A 21598-nucleotide genomic window follows, 5' to 3' on the forward strand; every position below is an offset into this window, starting at 1 on the left:
TAAGACATATCTAAAAGCATTGGCAAAAAAAAAAAAAAAAAATGGTTCAAGTACTGTGTGACTCGAAAAATAGAAACTTAACTATGATCATGGCAACGTAATGACTGTGGTCTGGTAAACCACTAAAGCACACATAGAAAAACTTCAGAATGAAAATATATATGTATTTTTATTCCAGCCTAGTACTAAATATCTTAAGATTGACCTGTCTGCCTATAATAATATAATATAAAGACAAAACTATATTACTTTATGAAAAGAAACACTTATTTTAGAAAAACAGACACAGGTACAGTACCTTTGGGCAATTTAAAGTATTACATTTTGCCTGTTAGAAAAAAAAAGACAAAAAAAAACTTGTACTTTTAAAAGAATCAATGAGGAAAGAAGTAGTTTCAGCATTTAAAAGATAAAACCCTAATATTAATAGGGAGATTGGCTGGGAGAATAACAGCAGACACAATTACTGAGATTGTCTCTCTTCCACTCTCTCAGGCTCCAGGATAAAGAAGAATCAATTAGTCCTCAACAGACTATGACCTTGAAGGCTACAGCTCTGTACATAATATGCTGACTATGCTGAGACAGATAAAAAAAAAAAAAAAGAAGAGAAGTCGTGAGATCACTGAAGAACACATTTCGGATATGATAATGTCATTTTTCCATACAAACCATGACAGCTGGGTTCCTATCAAAAAGTACATGATGAAGGAAAGCCCCAGAGTTCTTTCTGTGACTAAACAATACTTTCTCAGCTGAGAGAACATGGTGAAAGCGATTACAAAATGACAATCCAATTACAAGCTTTTTGTTGTTGTTGGTCTTCCTTTATTTAAGGGTAACAACCTTTTAAACAACAACAACCAAAACAAAATAACTACTTTCCTGAGTCTCTGAAAACAGAGCTTCCTGGACCAATCGATCCTTTTTCCAAAGACAAGTCTCAGAATTTGTATGATAGTAGGGGGTTTGTTTGTTGGCCTGTTCAGACTTTTAAGGCATAAGACTAAAAAATTGAGAGTTTCTCTCACAGAAAACCGGACAGGCTTTAAAATGTTAACCAACTGTCTGACCCTAACTTTTCAGTAGAACGCTCCTTCTTCTCAGGCTGCTTTTGCAGGCTCATCTCCAGCGCACTTCAGAACGCTGCAGCTGTGCGTTTGGCCAGCATGGGCCACTGTGAAGCTTTTAGGCAGCAGTAAATCTTTTCTGCTCAATGCAAATGTCACAAAATCAATGCCCTGGCTTAGAAAAAGGAAAAAAGAAAGGAAAAAAAAAACTATATGGAATGTATAATGTATTAGAACACTTAGAAGAATTTCCTTAAAAAAAAAAATAATAATTTCTCAAAACTTCACAGCATACTTTTTGAACTGGTCCTACATCAGGCAAACATGTTTTCCTCAGATTATAAAATTATAGGATAATTTGGTTGAAGAGTTTTTCAAAGGTTTACCTTTCTTGTTCTGGACAATGAAACCCATTCAGGCACATGTAGGGAAAGGCTTATGCTTCCAGTGATCAAGACAGAGCAATAACCTTGTCTTCGTGGTCAATTCTGCTTTCTTTGCAGGATCTGTGCTTGCTTTTTATAGCCTGGCATTTCATCTGGGTATTATTGCCCCGTCACTCTGCCAGGTGGGAAGAGGCAAGCACTAAATGCAGTGATGTCTGTCAGACTTTTAATGACGCTTCTGGGATTTGATAAAAATACAAAGCTGTGCGTGCGTAAAGGAGTTTCTTCCCTAATTACACCTGAAAAACAAGTCTTTCTCTCCCTCTGTCTTTTAAATCTTTGCCACTGAAACTGGTGCGTGTGAGACGTGTTTGAAACACAAGCACAACTTGAGTCTTCCTGTATTTCTATATTTTTCTGCTCTATTTCATACTGAACATAATACCTGGAAAGGGTAGTCTTCATTATCACATGGAAGGAAAATAAGAGGTATTTCGCCACAGAATCCTTACCCTCAACTCTCTTTTAAGTCTAAGAGATTTTATATACTTTTCTTTTCTACTAAGGAAATATCCATCAATGAATACTAAGTAGTATTCACCTGCTAAGGATAAATACATCAATACCGATGATCTAAGATAAAAATAAACCAGAAGTTAAAAAAAAAAAAAAAAAAAGGAGCTAACCTCTCCCTTCCACATGAATATTTAGAACAATCTGACTAGTCATGGCTTCATCCTTGATCACTTTCCATTTTGAAGGTACTGCAGTGATTCACTGCAAACGGCAGTATACTGTTCTGTGTTGTTTTAAGAGCGTGGGCTCTTTCACGCACAGGCTGTTAAACGAGGCTGCTGCAGCCTGAAGGGCTAAAATGACACATGTCGAAGAAACAATGGACCTTGTATTTTTTAATGACTGCCAAGGAAGCTATTTAAACATTTGATTACAGGGGACAAAACTAATTTGGGAAAATGCTTTTATGTAGAATTGTACTGTGTTCTGAACAACAACAACAAAAAAGCCTGCCCCTAATAAAGTGCTCTGTAGCCAAAAGTACAATCTAGGCATGACAGCAATAGTCTTAAGCTAATGAGAGGCTGGGGTGCTATAAACATTTTAGGACTTGATGCAATTCAGAAAGAACCAACTGAAATACAAATGTAGGGAGGAATAGCTAGGGAACACAAAGATGAGATGGAGAAAGATCACAGGCAGCCTGGGGCTGGCTGCTGGGAGGTAACAGAAGGATGAGAAGGTGACAGAAAGTCTACAATAAGAAAAAAAAAAAAAAGGGCAAACTAATATTCACTGTACATGCCAATTAAATTTAAAAGAACAATTAAGAATTGCCTGATGTTCTCATTCTAAAAAGTGGTAAAAATAAGTTGAATTTAACTGAAGTTCAAGGGTGACTTGCAGATGCTGAAGTTTTAGGTCCCCCACCTGAAGTTTAAGGGTGACTTGCAGGTGCTGAAGTTTTACGTCCCCCACCCCAGGTTGATCAATCAGGCTAGAGGGAGCAGCTGTTAGGGAGGTGATTCCTACCAGGAGTTCAGAGCGTCCGTTTCCTCATCTCTCCAATGCTACCCCAAGCAGCCAGTCACATGATTCGCTTCAACAAAACCATGCAATTAAAATGCAAGAAGAAAGGCAAAGAGCTACACGCTCTCGAGAACACCGTTTGGGACCTCCATCCCACCCCCTTCCTCCGTTCATCTCTCTCTCTCTCTACTTACAAAGTTTAGGAGCAGTTTGGAGATTAGTTTCTGTTGTTTGTGGATGAACTGCTGACTTGGGTGTTCTCACCTCAGGGTTCCGAGTAGGTGGAGAGAGGGATGGTGCAGTGGACGGCAGGAAAGAAAAGGTAAAAATACGATTCTTCGGGGTTGGTGCAGCTGAAGGTTCAGAGGACACGACAGCACTGGTACCTTGTACTGTAACCTCAACCTCAGTTTCGGATCGAGCCCTAGGGACAGGTGAAGTGTATGCCTCAGAGGATACCCACACAGCTGAGGCAGCAGTTGGATCCAGAGAAATAATAGGGTCCTGGCCTAAGCCCCCAGGGTCAAGGTGAGTAGGAGAGTCATACTCAAATATCTTGTCCACAAATACCCACTTGAGGCCAGCAATGCAGAGGCAGAGGCTGACAAGGCAAGCCAGAATGGGGACAATGCAGATTTTCTCTGAGTTGAGGCAACCTCTCAGACGCTCCGCTTCCAGGCACACACAGCAGGGAGCTGCCAGGCCCACGAGTCCGGGGGTTCTCCCATCTGCAGTCTGGGTCTCTGGCATGTCTTCTGCTGCCGGAAGCCCGTCAAGAGATGGGTCTGGACTCAGCTGAGTGGAGGGGCTGGAGGACCTCTCAGCAGCTCCCTCAGACATGTCTGGGGAATAAATCTCCATCGGCTCACCTCCAGAAGGCCTGGCCTCTCTCAGGGTCCATTACCAGGCAGAGCACCCCCCAACCAAATGAGACAGCATCTTATAAGGGGAAATCGGTAAGGAGTCCAAGTCCAAGGCCATTATCAAAAAGCAAGAGGAGTTGAGGAAGAAAAAAAAAAGCTTCTACCAACTACAAAATAAAAGTAGATTGTGATTCTTTAGCTGCTGTTTCTGGGCCACTTTTCTAGTTCTTTTAAACGCTTCTTCAAACCATCCCGGCTTGTCAAGAGACTAGTGACCAGCACAGAAAACCAGCTGATTGTTGTTCGATTAAGTGAACCAGTAGCCCAAACTGAAAGGCAGGTTTCTCACCTCAAGCATCTGAAGCTGCTGTCTGCTGAGATGAAGAAAACAACTGTCATGAAGGAGAAGTAAAAGCAAAAGCAGGACCAGCGGTGGCGGCGGCGGCGGCAGCAGCGGCGGCGGCAGCAGCGGCAGCAGTGACAGTAGCAACAGCATCCTGTTGTGTGAAGGCAGCAGCGGCTGAAAGAGGCTGAATCATTACAGAGCAGCAGGAGATGCCTGGCCTCCGAGCATCACTGCAAACAGTCTCATCACAGAGGGATCAGAAGGGACCCGTGTGGCCAGGAGGGGCGGTCACTCCCTTCCCCGCCCTGCCTCTACCCCCACCCCCCCAGCCACTCCTCTTTGTCCTTCTTGAGCGCTTATTCACTTTCTTTCTCCGTGCCTCGTCCCTTCTTCACAGTCTCTTGCTCCTTCTCTTCTCTCCTCATCCCAAGACGTCCCTGTCTCTCTCTCTCTCTGTTTCTTTTCTCCTCCCTCCTCTCCCAGCCCCCACCCTCTCTCCACACTCTAGAGCTGCGGCTGGTTTGAGGGAAATCAGTACACCCAGCAACCCAGGACTGCCAGTGACTTCCTATTTTATCCAATTAGGAGGAATAAAGGCCATCAAATCAAAGAGAAGCAGGCAGGCACCAGTTAAGCTTAGTCCCCACGGCCCCCACCCCCTTCTCTTTCTCTGTCTTTCTCTACAAAAGCGGACCCAGTCTTCCACCCCCACCTTGCTTGCTTTCAGTCTTGCTGGCTCTCTTTCCTTTACCCACTCTTGGGTCAGAAAAAGCCAGCGATCGATGCTAGCAATCTAACAAAGCTGGGATGGGGAGGGGATGTAGGTGGGACCTTATGGGTTGGACCTGAGGCTTGGCAAAGTCTGATATCTGATTCCTCCCCAGAGAGGTAAGCTTTTCAACAGTAATTTCTTCCTGCCTGCTGCTGAGAGCTAGCATTCCTGCCCTAGCCCTCTAATAAGTTTTGTTCACCAAAAGGACTATTATTATCTGATCTTTAACCAGGAGTTAAGTTAGAAAACACTTTTCTAACCATGGACAGCTCTGCCTTTAGTCCATTACAGAGAAGACGGGGTTACGCACAATTTTGAAGCATCCATTTGTACGGTGATTGTGTAAGACTTTGTAACGCTCAGTGTGAAATGCTGAGTGTATGCTGGGCGGGGGAGGGAGGTTAATATCTCCCCACTCTGGTCCTCTTTAGATTTCTACTTCCCCTGTTCCACCCAAAAGCAGGCACAGACTAATGTCAAGCTAACAAGAAACTGGTAGGTGACAGGGCCACTAAGGGAGCAAAGGCAACCACTTCATTTTCAAATTTGCCTTTCACTGTGACTCCACACTGCGGAGGTCTGAATTCCCTGGGCGCTGTAACATATACCACACGCTCTCAGCTACAACCGCGCTGCAAGTATTAAAAAGAGCTTTCTATAAGAGCGCGACTTTCGGGTTAGGTTTCAGGAGCTTCACCTTACAGATAGTTGCAAGGCTGATTTTTTTTTTGCTTTTCCTTTTAAAACATCAGTAGGTAAAATTCTGGAAGAAGCGCACAGCCTTTCACAGAGACAGCACAGGCTCCCCTGGACCTCCCACCACTGTCAATGTGCACCATACGCTCTGAACCTTTAATCCGCACTTCACTGTGACTGGACACCCGAGGGTTTCCAAGGAACCGTTTTGTTGTCCTATGTCAATAAAAAAAAAAAAATAGGAGCCTTAAAAACGCTTATCACTGTATCTATACTACATAACCATCACATGAGTCCCCAGAAACAGCAAAATCCAGAGCCCAAGTCCTGAGAAAAGCTGCCTGAAGCCCATTATATTTTACATAACGCAATCGCCCCATGTTGAAATGTTTTTAAGCTTTTAAATAGGTATGAGATCCAAATATTATCATTCTTTCAAAATGAAATTTGTCCATAATTATAAATGTTCAAAGGGTATTGATATTTTAAAATGCGTTTATAGTACTACAGCTAACAAACAACAAAGCCTGAACTAATTCGCATATTTGTAACCATAACTATGACAAGCTTACGGGCAAAATGAATTATCCTTCAGTTCATTTCAACACAACCTACATTTATATACCAGTAACTGGTATTTAAGGAGCCCTGGAAGTATTTTTTTGGAAGCACAGTGGCTAGGTGCTCAGCTGCTAATCAAAAGGTTAACAGCTCGAACCCACCAGCCATTCCACAGAAGAAAGATATGCCAATCTGTTTCTGTAAAGATTTACAGCCTTGGAAACCCTATGGGGTAGTTCTACTCTGTCCTCTAGAGTTTCTATGAGTCAGAATCAACTCGATGGCAACGGGTTTTGCTTTTTTTTAAATCGGTATTTTAAAATAATTCCTATCCCACTTTCTTGCTTTAACTACATGATTTTAAAGCAGTGAGAGCTTTCTTACAAAGATTCTAGCAATATACATGAAATATCCTATAATGGAAACTCTAGATTGAAGCATTTATAATACTCCCAAGTGTGAGATATTAAGATCTTGATCTTCTACATTCACGTAAATATACAAAAACAATATGAGCTGATAGAATTTTTATGTTAAAGAGGGTAATTTATAATTTCTTCAAACATTACCCAGTTTAAATATATGAAAATTAACTTCTCAATCCTGCCCCAAGCCAGTATTACACTCAAGTATAGTACACTGGAATTTCATCCATGGTCAAGGTCATCTAAATCTCAAAGACCAATATGAGGTTCAGATAACCCCAGTCAGCCAGACACTAGAAGAACAATAACCCATAGTTGAGTAAACCCATCTTTAACATGCACCAATGCCAACTAATGCCTTCACTTTAAATATCAACTGCAAACATATGCAACAAAGAAATTACAAGGTAGTTGTCGAGGAACCCTGGTGGCGCAGTGGTTAAAACACTGGGCTGATGACCAAAAGGCCGGCAGTTCGAACCCACCAGCTGCTCCACAGGAGAAATATGTGGCAGTCTGCTTCTATAAAGAGTTATAGCCTTGGAAATCCTATGGGGCAGTTCTACTCTGTCCTATAGCATCACTAGGAGTCAGAACTGACTTGATGGCAGTGAGTTTGGGTTTTTTGGCTTATTCTAGTTATCATATAGAAAACTTCCAACACTTACAAAGGAAAACAATGCATTATCTGAAGGCTAAGCAAAAACAGGAGAGGCAGAATCCTGTTAGTTACCACACTGTTCTTTCCCCTGGACTAAATAAATCAAAGACAGTTTGTAATCCATGAACCTTGAAGCACCTTGGTTCTAAGAAAATCAGTTTGCAGACAGCCAGCTTCCTATGAATTCAAAAAGTCCCCCCGCTGTCCCACCCCAAACTGGAAGGTGATTGTGAGTGAGGAAGGGAAGAGAACAAGAGGTAAAGAATAAAAGGAATCTCTCATTAGTCTACACATGGGACTAAGAGCTGGAAGTTGCCTTTATCCCTCCATCAGTTCCTTCATAGCAATAAAGGAAGATAAGGAAGGGTGACGTGACTGTGCTTAGAGATCACATTTTGCCTTCGGAGAAAACATGCATGTTTGTAGGAAAAACTATTCAAAGGTTGTATCTTTGAATACTTTAAGCACCACACCATTAAAGCCGTAAAACATCCACATTTCAACATCCTCTTAAAAAAAAGGACAAACCACAAAATTGTACTCCCTCCGTAAAACTGGAAGCCCTGATGGAGTGGTGGTTAAGAGCTATGGCTGCTAACCAAAAGGCTGGTCGTATGAATCCACTAGGCTCTCCTTGGAAACCCTATGGGGCAGTTCAACTCTGTCTTATAAGGTCGCTATGAGTTGGAATCGACTCAACAACAACAGTTCTTAAAACTATATCACCACCTCACCCATAACAATAAAAGCTGCGTTTACTGAATTCCATCTTTGTGCCGGGCACTCTGCTAGGGTCTTTATGTACAGTATTAGTGATTTTCAACAATCCTAGGCAGTACACATATTCTTAAAAATAAATACATGTGGGCTCAGACAACTTAGGCCAGAACATGCAGCTGTGTTATGTGATGAGGTCAAGAATGGAGCCAGGGTCCAACTCCAAAGTTCACGCCGTTTCTGCTAGACAGACAATATATTGTTCCTCCTTATTAATCAAAAAAGTTTATCTATGTATTAATTACATAACACTTCAGTGGGAGAATAAATGAGCCAGAAAGAGTAGCAATGAAAATAGATATTACCTTAATGTAGTTTGTAAATAAATGTTGCTACTTCCCCAAATGAGAGCTTTTTAAAGCACTGCCTAGTGATTTTTCAGACGTTATAAAGATTAGGCATAGGCTATTAAAATTTTACTTATTTATAGATTAAATTCAATGAGCTTTTCCATGGTCTCAGTTCCAGGACTTTTCTTGGGAAGGTGTTTCAGTTACTAACTGCTGTAAAACAAACAGCCCCAAGGGAGCTTTAAACAACCATTATCTCCCACTAGACTAAGTTTACTGGGTTCAGCTGGATGGTTCTTCTGCTCCCTTTGATGTCAGCTGGGGTTGCCATCAGCTGGTGCAATTAGGTTGAAAGATTCAAGATGGCTCACAAACATGACTGGCAGTTGATGCCAGGTGTAAGTTAGGAGCTCAGCTGGGTGCTTAGCTGGGGCTGTCAAAACATGTGGCATCTCCATATGGTCTGGGCTTCTCACAGCACCACGGCTGGGTTCTGAAAGGAAACATCCTAACATGGAAGAAGTTGCCAGTCCTCTTAAAGACAGCCTGGAAGTGGCACAGGTTACTTCCATTGTATCCTATTGGTTAAATAGACAGAATGCCAGCCCAGATTCAAGGGGAGGGGAAATAAAGCTTGATGGAAAGACTGGCAACCAATCTGCAGCCATAATTAAGTCACCACAGAAAGTAAACAAAGTATATATTAGGAAGTCAACCCAGTCGAGAGGAGATACAGTAGTAGAAACAGGGATTTGGAAAAACAAAGTCAAAGTGCCTACACTTGTATTTTCTGATCCGCTTTCATACTATTTCAGCTTCCTTCTGAGCCAGCTTCAATGAAGAAAAAAATCCTGTTACACCATCAAATAAAAAAAAATTCGAATTCTTCTACCACTTCAATTCAAGCTAGGCTATTTAATTCTCAACCTGAATTAATTTTATTTATTTTGTCGTAAGTATGTAGCACAAAAATACCCTGCCACTGAGTCAATTCTGACTCATAGTGACCCTACAGAACAGAGCAGAACTGTCCTATAGGATTTCCAAGGCTGTAATCATTATGGAAGCAGACTGCCACATCTTTCTTCTGCAGAGCAGCTGGTGGGTTCGAACCACCAACCTTTCAGTTAGCAGCCAAGCACTTTAACCACTGTGCCACCACAGTGGATGCTACAATGGGCTCAAACATACCTACTATTGTGAGGATGGCACAGGATTGAGCAATACTTCATTCAGTTGTACACAGGGTGGCTATAAGTTGAACCCAACTCAATGGCACCAAATGACAACATGTAACTTAGGTCAAGAAGATAAAAAGGGATGGTCAAAGCCATTTTGCTTTTGAATATATTACCTAACTTATTTTCTCTTTTACTTTTTTTTTCCTGCCTAGCTCACCCAGAAACTGTTATCTCTAAACAAGTTTATCTTTGCTCCTAAATTTCATGTCTAAAAAGTATCATGCTAAATGATGACATTAGTAATTTCATTTTTGGATTACAATCTTTGGAGATGACTATGTCTAAATTGTAATTATTTATTTGCTAATGAACTATGAAAACAGAATTTTAACAAAAAAAGCTCCAAGGCCTACCAACCATAAAAACCAAACCCACTGCCGTCAAGTCCATTCTGACCCATAGTGATGCTAGAGGACAGTACATGGTAGAACTGCCCCACAGGGTTTCGAAGGACTGCCTGGTGGATTTGAACTGCTGACCATTTGGTTAGCAGCTGTAGCTCTTAACCACTACACCACCAGGGTTTCCCCAAGGGCTACGGGTAACTTTAAAAACTTACTGTTTCCACGAGAGGACAAAGTACTAACATGGATTCATTAGCCTCTTTCCACCTACCCAAAACTCACCTCTCCTCCCAAGTCACATCTCAGATTTCCCATGGAGCCCTTCCTATGCTTCTCAAACAGAGACCCAGCACTTCTTAACTGTGCCATTCATTTGGATGCATCATTACCATTGTTCATTATTGTGTATACAGGGCTGTAATAATGGGATTTGAGGGCAAAAACGATCAACATCTGGTTCTCCCAAACCTAGACCTGTGCTATCCGTTCGAATCATATATTTTTTTTAATTGAGATTGAATTATGATTATGATACCTCTAATGAATGCTACTTTTTTAATATCCATCTAAAATGCCCTGTATATGTTCTCCATTTTTTTCAAATCTTGTACTCTCTAGTTCATATACTTTCTAATCTAGTTTTCTCTGATTAAAACATCCCTTCTATGAATTCATCTCATTCTACTGAAACCGCATGATCCCAGCTATGATTCACCCTTAACACCCTTTCAATGGATGGAAGGTTGAAATAAACCAACATTTAATTGTTTTTCCTGTAATTCTTTCCCCAACTCAACAGAAAAGTTGTCTAAAGGCAAACTAAATCCATGTGCTGTTTGACGTTCTTCTAAATTACCTGCGATGCTGGATGGATGAGAGGAAATACATCTCACCTTACTGAGCAAGTATCTTCTCCCTACTCTGAGTCAAGACCAGGAAGATACTTTTTTCCAGTGAAAATGTTCTCACTGAAGCTAATGTGACTTATTTTAAGAATTATGTTGTGAGCTGCTAAATGAAATGCTTGATATTGACTGTGCTTCTGTGTCCCCGTTTTGTAACAAGATGATCAATGTACTCTGGCACGCTTTGTTCTTCACGAGTTTAGACTTTGTATAACTTAAGAAACAGTAAATGATCTCAAAGACGAGGATGTGGGAATTTTATATAGAAAGACAGTTTTATTGCAGATGACAATTATAGTGAGTTTACTATATTTTAAGGGAGATCCTTAATTACTGACTACCCATAAGGGAAATTATGAGTTAGAGGCAAACACAATTTTTCCTTTTCATTTTACAAATCAGTTTTCTTTTAAAATGACTCTCATCATGGTTGCAACTTCTACATTTAATTTGAAAAGACAAACAGATGATATTTGATCATTTTACTAGTGGGCTGCACAAAAATAATGAGACTTTGTTATGTAGAGGTTGCCCTTTCTTCTACAAAGCCTCAGCAGGTGATGCGGATTGAGTCTCTGACAATTATTAATTAACTACAAACTTTGAATTGATGCTGATGATGTAATACTTTCAAGGACTTCAAAAACACAAATAAAGACAATTAATTGGTTTGATACTAAGAGTTTCAGTTCAAAAGATGTTTTATGAGAAAATGAGCAAAGACTTATAATTCTCTCTTATTTTACGTACTTAATATATTATTTCCCATTGTTCAGCTCCCTTCCATTTTCCTATTTGGAATATTCTAGAGATATGAGCAAAGGAAGGAGCCCTGGTGGCACACTGTTAAACACTCAACTGTTAATCAAAAGGCTAAAAGTGAGAACCACCAGTTGTTCTGTGGGAAAAGACGTGGTAGTCTGCTTCTGTAAAGATGACAGCCTTAGAAACGCTATGGGGCAGCTGTACTCGGCCCTATAGGGTCGCTACGAGTTGGAGTTGACTCAACAGCGATAGCTTTTTTTTTTTTTTTTGAGCAAATGATCAGAGAAAAATGGCAGTTATTCTGCATTACCTGTATTTGCCACACAGGGTGCTTTGTTATCAAATGTGTGATAAACTCACCACCAGAATGTAAGCTTCACAAGGGCAAGCTTTTGTTGGTTTCCACCAGAATGTAAGCTTCACAAGGGCAAGCTTTTGTTGGTTTCCACTGCTGTATCCCTAGTACCTACCACACACCTGGCAACAGAAGGCACTTCAGTATCTGTTGAATGAACGCATCAATATGGAAACCGCACTAAAGAGGCACGGATAGACTGGGAAAACAACCTAAATATGTACGTGTGTGCGTGTATGTGTGCGTGTGGGGTGTCATGGAAAAAATGGAAAGCAACGGGAAAATTACCTCTATAAAGACACTGTGATATAATACAGATGAATGATCACTGATAGTTTATTAGAGCCCTACCCATTGGATTGATTACCTTCAACAAATGTCTTTACTTTGTTTCATTAATATTCAAAACCACAGTTGAGTTAAGGGCACAGAGCAACATACCTAAGACAGAATTTCTGTTCGTTTCTCTCTCAAGTCTTATGGCAAATTAACAGAAGTACAACAGAAAATCTCATATAAGGGAAAATTTTCACTTTTATGTTATCACTTAAAAATACATGTGCAATCTTACTTAAATCAAATAATAAAGGACATATTTTAGTGCAGTAGGAGAAATTTTGGTTAAACAAAAGGAAGAAACACCTCTGAACACTAACGCTAGTTTAATACAAATTAAGTAAGGTTTCAAAAATGGAAGTGGTTGAACTTGATTTATACTTAGACACCAGATCTTTGTTTAGAGATCAGTTGCTTGTCAGCTAACCCTGGTGGCACAGTAGTTAAGAGCTACAGCTGCTAACCAAAAAACAGTCGGCAGTTGGAATCCACTAGGTGCTCCTTGGAAACTCCATGGGGCAGTTCTACTCTGTCTTATAGGGTTGCTACAAGTTGGAATCGACTCGATGGCAATGGGTTTTGTTTGTCAGCTAACTGTATAATCTGCTTCCCTTCCCATACAAACCAAGAAATTGTTTATAGCACAACATATCACTCATAACAAATCCTCTAGAAACATTTGTTGACTTGATTTTTAAATCAGCTTCAAAAGAGGGGAACTACTGTGCATGAGATGGTCCACATGTGAAAAAAAAACAAAAAAATCCATTCCGATAGAGTCAATTCCAACTCATAGAGACCCTACAGGACACAGGAGAACTGCCCCACAGGGTTTTCAAGTCTGTAATCTTTGCGGGAGCAGGCTGCCATGTATTTCTCCCATGGAGTGGCTGATGGGTTCTGGCGGGTTCGAACCGCCAACCTTTCGGTTATCAACTGAGCACTTAACCACTGCATCACTAGGTTCCTAATGTGCAGGTAGCTATGAATTATTCATAAGACAGAGCCCTCTACCCAACAGACTCTGAAACTTTAAATAAACGCATGTATAAAATAAACCCTCACAACTCACCTGGAGAACGGAATCACCTGAAATGTTTTGCTTTTGAATGTGGTCCAAATTTATAACTCTTGAGAATACACTCAGCCAGAAAAAACATCTTACAACATACGTTTTCCTGAGAATCTACACAGCTGTCCCTCCTTGTTACTGATCAAAATGGAAATAAAGAGTTGCAAAAAAGGTTAAAAAAAATCAGGAATAAAAATATATGCAGTTTCCAGAACTGACGCAGCATTCAAAGTGAGTCACCGAAGCAGCGATACTGCTGTCAAGTCACAAGCCTTGTGATGCTCACAGACGTGGCAGTATCCCGCTTAAAATGAAACGCCAGCCACATCTTGTTCTGCCGCTTTCTATCCCAAAAGGTGCAAACTTTTTCTGCATTGTTATCATTTTTACCACTTTAAAAATATGAATTTGAAAGTCATTAAGATAAACATATCTTAGGATTTGACCTCCAACTCAAAACTTTTTTAATCAGAAATCACACTGTATGCTGCTAGAATCAGATTTATTTAAGAATGACTCTTCCTTTTCCTTTATTTTTGATTTCAGTAAGTATTTACAGTAAAATGATTTAGGTTTAATGCAAAGATCAACAGTTATTTCAGCAACATTCGGAATTAAAGTTTTCATTGACTTAGAGAATGTTGGTGGCATAGTGGTTAAGAGCTATGGCTGCTAACCAAAAGGTCAACCGTTTGAATCCACCAGGCACTCCTTGGAAATCCTGTGGGGCACTTCTACTGTACCCCATACGGTTGCTATGAGTCGGGACTGACTCAACAGCAGTGGGTTATTGGTTTTTTTAGAGAATGTTGGAGCTGGAACAGCTAGCCTTATCCATGAATTTCATTTTATACAAGTAAAAAGGTCCCAAAAGATAGATAAATGTAAATAAATAACCTACCTAGAGTTACACAAAGATTAATTGCAGAGTGAGGACAAGTATTCAGGTTTACTGCTCCTCTCATTTTCAATTAGTTTTTACAAAGGAAAGCTCTTTAGTTATATACTGCCAATGGAGACACAACTGTCAGTCAGACAGTTTAGATTTTCTGTCTCTACCGCCTGGCGTATCTCTACAGAAATATCTCACTTAGCCCATTCATTGAATGTTTACTCCACATAATGCTCCCATTTCCACTTCTGGTAACAACTTTATTCAATGGTCCTCTTTCTGACGGTTATCCAGAGGTCCAATATCCATATTTGGACTCAAAGTTCCTCAACATCATATTATCAGATTAAGGGGATATACTGAATGTGGGCTGTAGAACTTTCACTGAGAACAGGCTGAATATTAGGAATAACCTAAACAATTGACACATACAATGAGCTTTACTGCTTCCTGGAAAGGTACAGAATAAAGAGACTCGAGTGGATAGGAGGAGTTCTTGGCTGCTAATTGGAAGGTTGGAGGTTCAAGTCTACCCAGAGGTGCCTTGGAAGAATGGTCAGGGGATTCACTTCCAAAAAATCAGCCACTGAAAACCCTATGGGGCCCAATTCTACTCTGACATATGTGGGGTCACCATGAGTCAGAACCAACCTGATGACAACCGGTAGTGGATAGGAAGTGAGCGTATTTCCAGCAAAGACCACCACCTCAAAATACAAATCATTATTTTCATGGTTCAAACACACAATATATCAACCACTGTCAATATCTCAGAATCAGTGAGCCAAGGTTACATCCTCTTTTAATTTGGACAGTTAGAAGACTGGAAAAGGATAAGGGGTGACGTTTAGGGGCAGGAAAAAGTAAGCTGCTGGTGACTGGGCTATACTGTGGAACACGATGACTAGAAATCCTAGGTCCAGATATGCTGGCTCATTCAAGAAAACCATAATCAATTTGTTGGCATAATCTATCACCTATATATTCTTTTAAAAAAAATTTAATAAAACACATTAACATGTTGGGATGTTTGAGGATAAAATGTACTCATGCCTACCATTTACTTGAAATTACACCAAAAAATAAAATGGATTGATGGATAGACAAATGGATATTGTTCTTGTTGTTGCTGGGCGCTGTGGAGTTCTCTCCAACTCACAGTGACCCCATGTGACACAGGAGAACTGCCCTATAGGGTTTTCTGGGCTGTAGAATCGACTCAACAGCAGTGGGTTGTTTTAACCTTCATGGGAGTAGATCGCACGTCTTTCTCCCACGGAGCCACTGGTGTGCTCAACCCACCAATCTTTCAGTCAGCAGCCATGCGCTTAACTGTTTGTGTTACCAGGGCTTCTTGATAAATGGATAGATACGTGAAACCCTGGTGGTGTAGTGGTTTAGAGCTAGGCTGCTAACCAAAAAGTCAGTAGTTCGAATCCAGGAGGCATTCCTTGGAAACCCTATGGGGCACTTCTATTCTGTCCTATAGGGTCACTATGAGTCAGAATTGACTCAATGGCAATGAGTTTTGGGTGATTAAAAACATATAGCAAATGTCAAATAGTAAAATCTAAGTAGTGGGTATAAGTTTGATTACCGTACAATGCTTTCAATTTATTTGTATGTTTCAAATTTTTCATAATAAAATGCTGGAAAAAAAAAAAAGTTTTCTTCTAATGGTTGTTTCATGGCACCCTATGTAACAGAAAACCCATCCTGACATACTGTGGCAAGTTTTATTATAAAAATTCATTTAAAAAATAAATAAATAAAAATTCATTAGCCTATGCCAAATAAACAAGATAATAACACCAATTCCACATTCAGTAACCTGTATGTGGGTACTCTCTTTCTCTGCTATAGCTCCCTTCCCCCGTCCCTTTTACTTTAAGGAGCAGACTTCTACAATGAATTTCAAAAGTAGATCAAAGGTAAAAGATTCTTATAATTCGTACCATTATCCAATGGCAATGAGAAATCTTTATATGACAAAATCATTAATTGCTACAGAAAATCTAAGGACTCTTTCTATCCTCCACATAACACCATTTATTTAAAGAGAAGGATTTTTTTTTCTTTTTTTAATGTTATACTTCAATCACCAGGGAATTGGAATGCCTGAATAATGTGACTGGGGAAGATAGAAGATTTATGTTACTGACAAGATCAGAAGGATTATACCACAAGTTTCATTATTTCATTTGACTGAAATACACAGGACCCTGGATTGTTCACGATGTCCCCATCCTGGACGCACCTTTCTCAGTGGTCAACTTGGTCACTGGGCACTATAAGGCCACAGACTCTGATGTAGAGGTTGAGCTTTTCCAAAGCTGAATTTCCCACCAGTTATGCACACAGATATTTTATAAAACTATTAAATATGTATGATGCCGTACAAAGCCCCTCTAAAAGCGTCTGTATTTAACTAAATCATGTTGCTGACAGCAAGAGGCATACAGAGCAATTTAACCTAGCAGGAAGAGGACTTTTACATATCACTGCAGTGCAGAGAGTTCCAGCCACAGACTTCACTTCTGCCCCCGCCCCCGCCCCCCACACCTCCCATAAGAAAGGAAAGGCTAAAGTGTCTAGAAGTGCTTTTAGACATGAAACCTAATCTGCTGAAGTGTTTCTCAAAAATTCTTCCCTGAGGCTTTGCCACGACTGTCACCAGAAAAAAAAAAAGGCCGGACAAATAATCCATCATTAGGCTAGGTCTCCCTAGCCCCAGGTTAAATACCTGGAGTCATTCCAATCTCTTTTTCTATCCTGCCCTTCCAATGTTTACTACCATTCTCTGACACCAAAGGCATCCAAAACGTATCTCTGTACAACAGGGTCTCCCTCATTCTTCAGTTTCACCCCCTCCCCCAACCACCAAAAGGAACAAAGGAGATGGTTTTGGATGAGAAACTTCAGGGTAATCAGTGAAATTATAGTTACTCATTCACAGTCTTGAAACAAAGCAATCTAGGTTGCCATCAAGGCAATTACAACTCATGGTAACCCCCTGTATTTCAAACTACAACTGCTCTGAATAGCTTTTTCAATGGCTGTGATATTTCAGAGGTAGATCCCCAGGCCTTTCTTCCTAGGTGCCTTGGGATGGATTTGAATCACCAACCTTTCAGTTAGTATCTGAGTCCTTAACTGCCACCTAGGTACCTAAGCATTTGGTGATACGAAAGAGTAACAGAGAAAGATTTCTGAAATTTTAGGGGAAAGACGTGCAATGAGAAGGTAAACCATTTCTAGGGGTCTCCGGCACGCAACTAGCTGTACTGCTGGAGGCAGGCAGCTCTATGTTAACCTAAGCCTTGGGAAAATATGTTGAATGGGTACAAAAATAATTAGCTAACTGATACATGCATAGCCAAAAACTCAGGGCTAAATGTCTGAGTTGTCCAACTCAAAATGAAATGGCATTACTGTAAGTCAGCCAATGTACAGCAACTGATTGGGAAATCTGCTGTTTAGCATTTAAACTGACTTCTTTTCCCGGAGTGTGGGAGATAAAAAAAAAATGGAAAACTTCAGGATGACCTGATCTCACAACCAGCATTTTTCAAATTTTAAGGTCACTGTATAATAAAAATTACCGACATTTTTAAAGACCTAGGAAAAGTGCCAATTTATTTAGCTATCGATCCATGTATCTATCCAAAAATATTTACCAAGTGACTACTCAGGTGCCAGCCATTGCACTGGGACATGTAGATTTGGTAGTGACAAGTTAATAGAATTTTCATCCTAGAATCTCTCTTTTCTCTGTTATCTGCAAAGAATAAAGGCAGGATTCAAGTTTTGAGAGTGGTAAGGTCTGAGTCACCTTAGAAATAGAAGAGAAGACTGACTGTGAACAACAGAAGCAGGTCAGACACTGTGCCAAGTAGTATAGACACATCTCTCCTTATTTAGAATGCTCACAATTAGGCTGCAAAATAAGCTATATTACTCTCCCTTTATAGATGGGAAAAGTGAGGTTTAGAGGAAATAAAAAGACACCCCAGGGCCACACAGTAAATGGAAAGCTGAGATTTAAATGCAGATGCCCCTGACCCTACAACGTACAATGCCTTTACACCTTTGCATTAATGACTGCTCTTCTACAGAAACAAGTTTGGATTTCTCCTCTGGAGAATTACATTTGAAAGTGCACTAGCTGAAGAAGAGAAAGGTTCCAAAGAGATGAATTACATAAAAGATATCTGCTGAGCTCTACAGTAAAATTCTTACTTGGATCTACTCAAGACTAAAGGGGGGTGGCTGGACAGAAGGAGGGGAAAGAAGAAAAATAAATCTGATGATGAGAAGGTATATGTTCTCATACATATCACCCTTCCCATTTTGGACACATTTATTTCTCACCTCAGTGCAACTTTTTCCAACATCGAGCTTTAATTGCAACATTAGGCTGTCTACTTAATTATGCTCAATTCTGTGGCTCATTTCTGGCCGTGATGAAACCAACCCACTTAAACGATCTTGCCAATAGGTCAATGATTCAAAAAATGTTAACCGTATAATGGACCCCTGCTGCATGTTTCTTCTCACATCAACAAGAAAAGAGAAGATAGCATGCCATAAGCCATGGTTTAACAAAAAACCCGAACCAAAACTGTTGCTGTTGCGTCGATTCTGACTTACAGCTACCCTACAGGACAGAGCAGAACTGCCTCACAGGGTTTCCAAGGGGTGGCTGGTGGATTTGAACTGCCGACCTTCTGGTTAGCAGCTGAGCTCTTTACCACTGTGCCACCAGGGCTCCAAACCATGGTTTAATAGGAAAAAATTCATTTCTCTATTTGAATTTTTTTAAAAAATTGATTAGGTATTTGAGAACATTGTTACAGCAAATTAAAAATCACTCAAACGAAAGTGAGAAGAGAAGGCTCTGTGGACTTTAGCTAAGGCCTCTTCTGCCACAGATTTTTTTTTTTTAAATTTATACCTTTTCTGAAGTTATACCTTTTCTAAGTTTATCCAGATACATTTTAGGTTGGTCTTGTCATTGCTGCCTTTGGCAATTTCATTCATTCACTCATTCATTCAGTAATTACTTAGTAAGTGCCTACTACATGGCTAGCCCTACATAAGACTAAGACAAAGAAGGTGGGATGGCACTGGGGCAAGAGACTGCAATGGCCCCCTCTACTGAGGGAAAACTTAGTCTTCCTAATCCAATTTGACATGAAGGCAAAAACTTCAGAAGTTTGAGTGCCCCTAGTCGTAGAAGAGATTCTATTTGTGTGGCTGACACGTAGTGAATTGATAAAAAAAAAAAAAAAAAAAGAAAATGTGCCTGTCAGGAAACACTGTTTCTTGTATGTACGTGTCTATGTATCTAAGACTTTTCTTTACTCATGATCTAGTTATGAAAATGTTTTCTTCTGATAGTATTTTGTTTTGACTAGTGATAGAAGAAGAATGCAGAGAGTCGATTCCTGAAGGGGCCATGGCTAGCCAAGAGGCCTTTGGACGTACTGGACAATTAGAGGCAGGAAAACATAACCATCTGTTTCTCATCTTGGTAACCAACAAAACAAAACACCCACAAAAAACAGACTAGGGCTAAAGTTGTAATTTGATGGTGGATTCATTTTTTTCTTTAAGTTGTTGATTTGCTTTTTTATGGGTGGAGTGAATAAACATAGTTTTGATGAATTTATTACTATCTTTTTGGTGAATTGAGGACTTTTTATTTACTAGTAATGTCCATGAATAACTTTAAAGTATAATTAGCCAAATTTCTTGAGTTGTTAAGAAAATGTTTTAAATTTCATAGACTTTCTAAAAATTTCAAATGAGAAAAAAAATCTGTAGTCAAAACAGAGAAAAATATTAATTTTATGCATATAGCTCTAGCGATGATGACCTGATTGAAAAGCTGTTGCTTACAGAAGCCAGTTTAATCAATAAGAAGACTGATACACTTCAAAGAAATAAATAACATTTTTGACTAATCTGAGTTCTGGTCCCCATCTGGCTCTGCAATATCACTAACAAAGGAAAGACAAAAGATGGCCAAATAAGTGTTACTATCATTTTCATAAATGTAGGAGCAGCTCAGAAGATGAACCAATGGTAATTAATCAATAATGAAATGATCAGGCTGAGCTTCCTTTTTCTAGTCATAGACGTGATTTTTCATTCTGTCAATTAATTCTGATAAAAATATACAAGGCTCCAGAGAAACTTGTTTCTTCATAGAACATCTAGATCGATTCGATTTTTTTTTATCCTTATGACAGAATTTTATTGCCAAATGCGGTCATTTTGTTAGTGCCCAGTAAGGACATATCCAGTGAATAAAGGAACAAACTTTATATTAACACTGGCTGAAGATGCATTTTAAAGTATATTGCTAAAATAGTTTTCACTTTCAAAAATTAGTTTCTCACTTGTTAAAAAATTAATTTGTCTGAGGCTCAAAAATAAAATATAATTTTCAATTATATCAGTGTGTAAACGCTTTGAAGTTAAAAGTATGAATACACATGATTTGGCTATTAACTTTTAACATAGCATTTTTCCTTTCTTCATTACAAATACAGCAAGTTGTTATACCATCAAATTATTTGGCGCATGTAGGAAGTATATTTGCTTTCTATCTCGATGTTGTGTTCTTAAGTAATGCAGACACCAAAAAAAATCAATGGATTCTATGCAAACTGAAAGAAGTTTTAAAAATGAGGAAAATTGGTCTCATTATGGGCAATACAGTTTCAGAGGGTCCTAGATTGATGCTACCAGTCCTCCCATGTTAAATTAAACATGTATTTCAGTCAGCAAGGATATTCCTTTTTATACATCTTGTGTATGTCTTCTATAAATACCATAAACATTCATTAGCATTATTCCAGAGATTAATGCAGACATCATAGAATCCGGCTCTAATCAGCGCTAATAACTGCCTCCAACTATTTCCACAACTGTTTGTCTCCCAAGCCTTTTACCCTCACTCACAAAGGAATGGCTACTAAAGTCTCAAAGTTCATGTAGTTACAGGAAACTAGATGCATTATTTATAAGGCTGCAGAGGCTAGAAAGTTCGGCTGTGCCGCTTACCATAGCAGGCAGGGTAGGTCCTAAGCTATTGGCAATAGGAACCTTGCCAGTGCATTAGAAGATGAGATAGAAGCAATCCCTGCCAAATAAAATAGCTAAGTAATAACAATTTTTTTTAAAGGAGTCTTGGGGGTTGGAAGGAGTCCTGACATCACCGCAGAAGTACAAAAGATCACCAGGCTTTTGTAGTCCATACAGAAAGAATTGTAATCCTAATTAATTCCC

The 21598-nt window shown here is 39.7% G+C and overlaps 1 protein-coding gene across 9 annotated transcripts in view; it reads right to left on the minus strand.

The window, feature by feature from the left end:
• Positions 1-21598, minus strand: part of NRG1 (neuregulin 1) — a 244165-nt gene that overhangs the window by 128575 nt on the left and 93992 nt on the right. For 4 of the 9 annotated variants that reach the window (XM_049866726.1, XM_049866724.1, XM_049866725.1 and 1 more), the window contains exon 1: positions 3196-4248. The exons of the other annotated variants lie outside the window; for them this stretch is intronic. In XM_049866726.1, coding sequence (XP_049722683.1) covers positions 3196-3862 — 667 coding nt within the window. In that variant the 5' untranslated portion in view covers positions 3863-4248. Of the gene's footprint in view, positions 1-3195; positions 4249-21598 lie in introns of those variants that run through there. 9 annotated transcript variants of the gene reach the window in all.

The sequence above is a fragment of the Elephas maximus genome, chromosome 22 (genome assembly GCF_024166365.1).
Source record: "Elephas maximus indicus isolate mEleMax1 chromosome 22, mEleMax1 primary haplotype, whole genome shotgun sequence".
NCBI lineage: Eukaryota > Metazoa > Chordata > Mammalia > Proboscidea > Elephantidae > Elephas > Elephas maximus.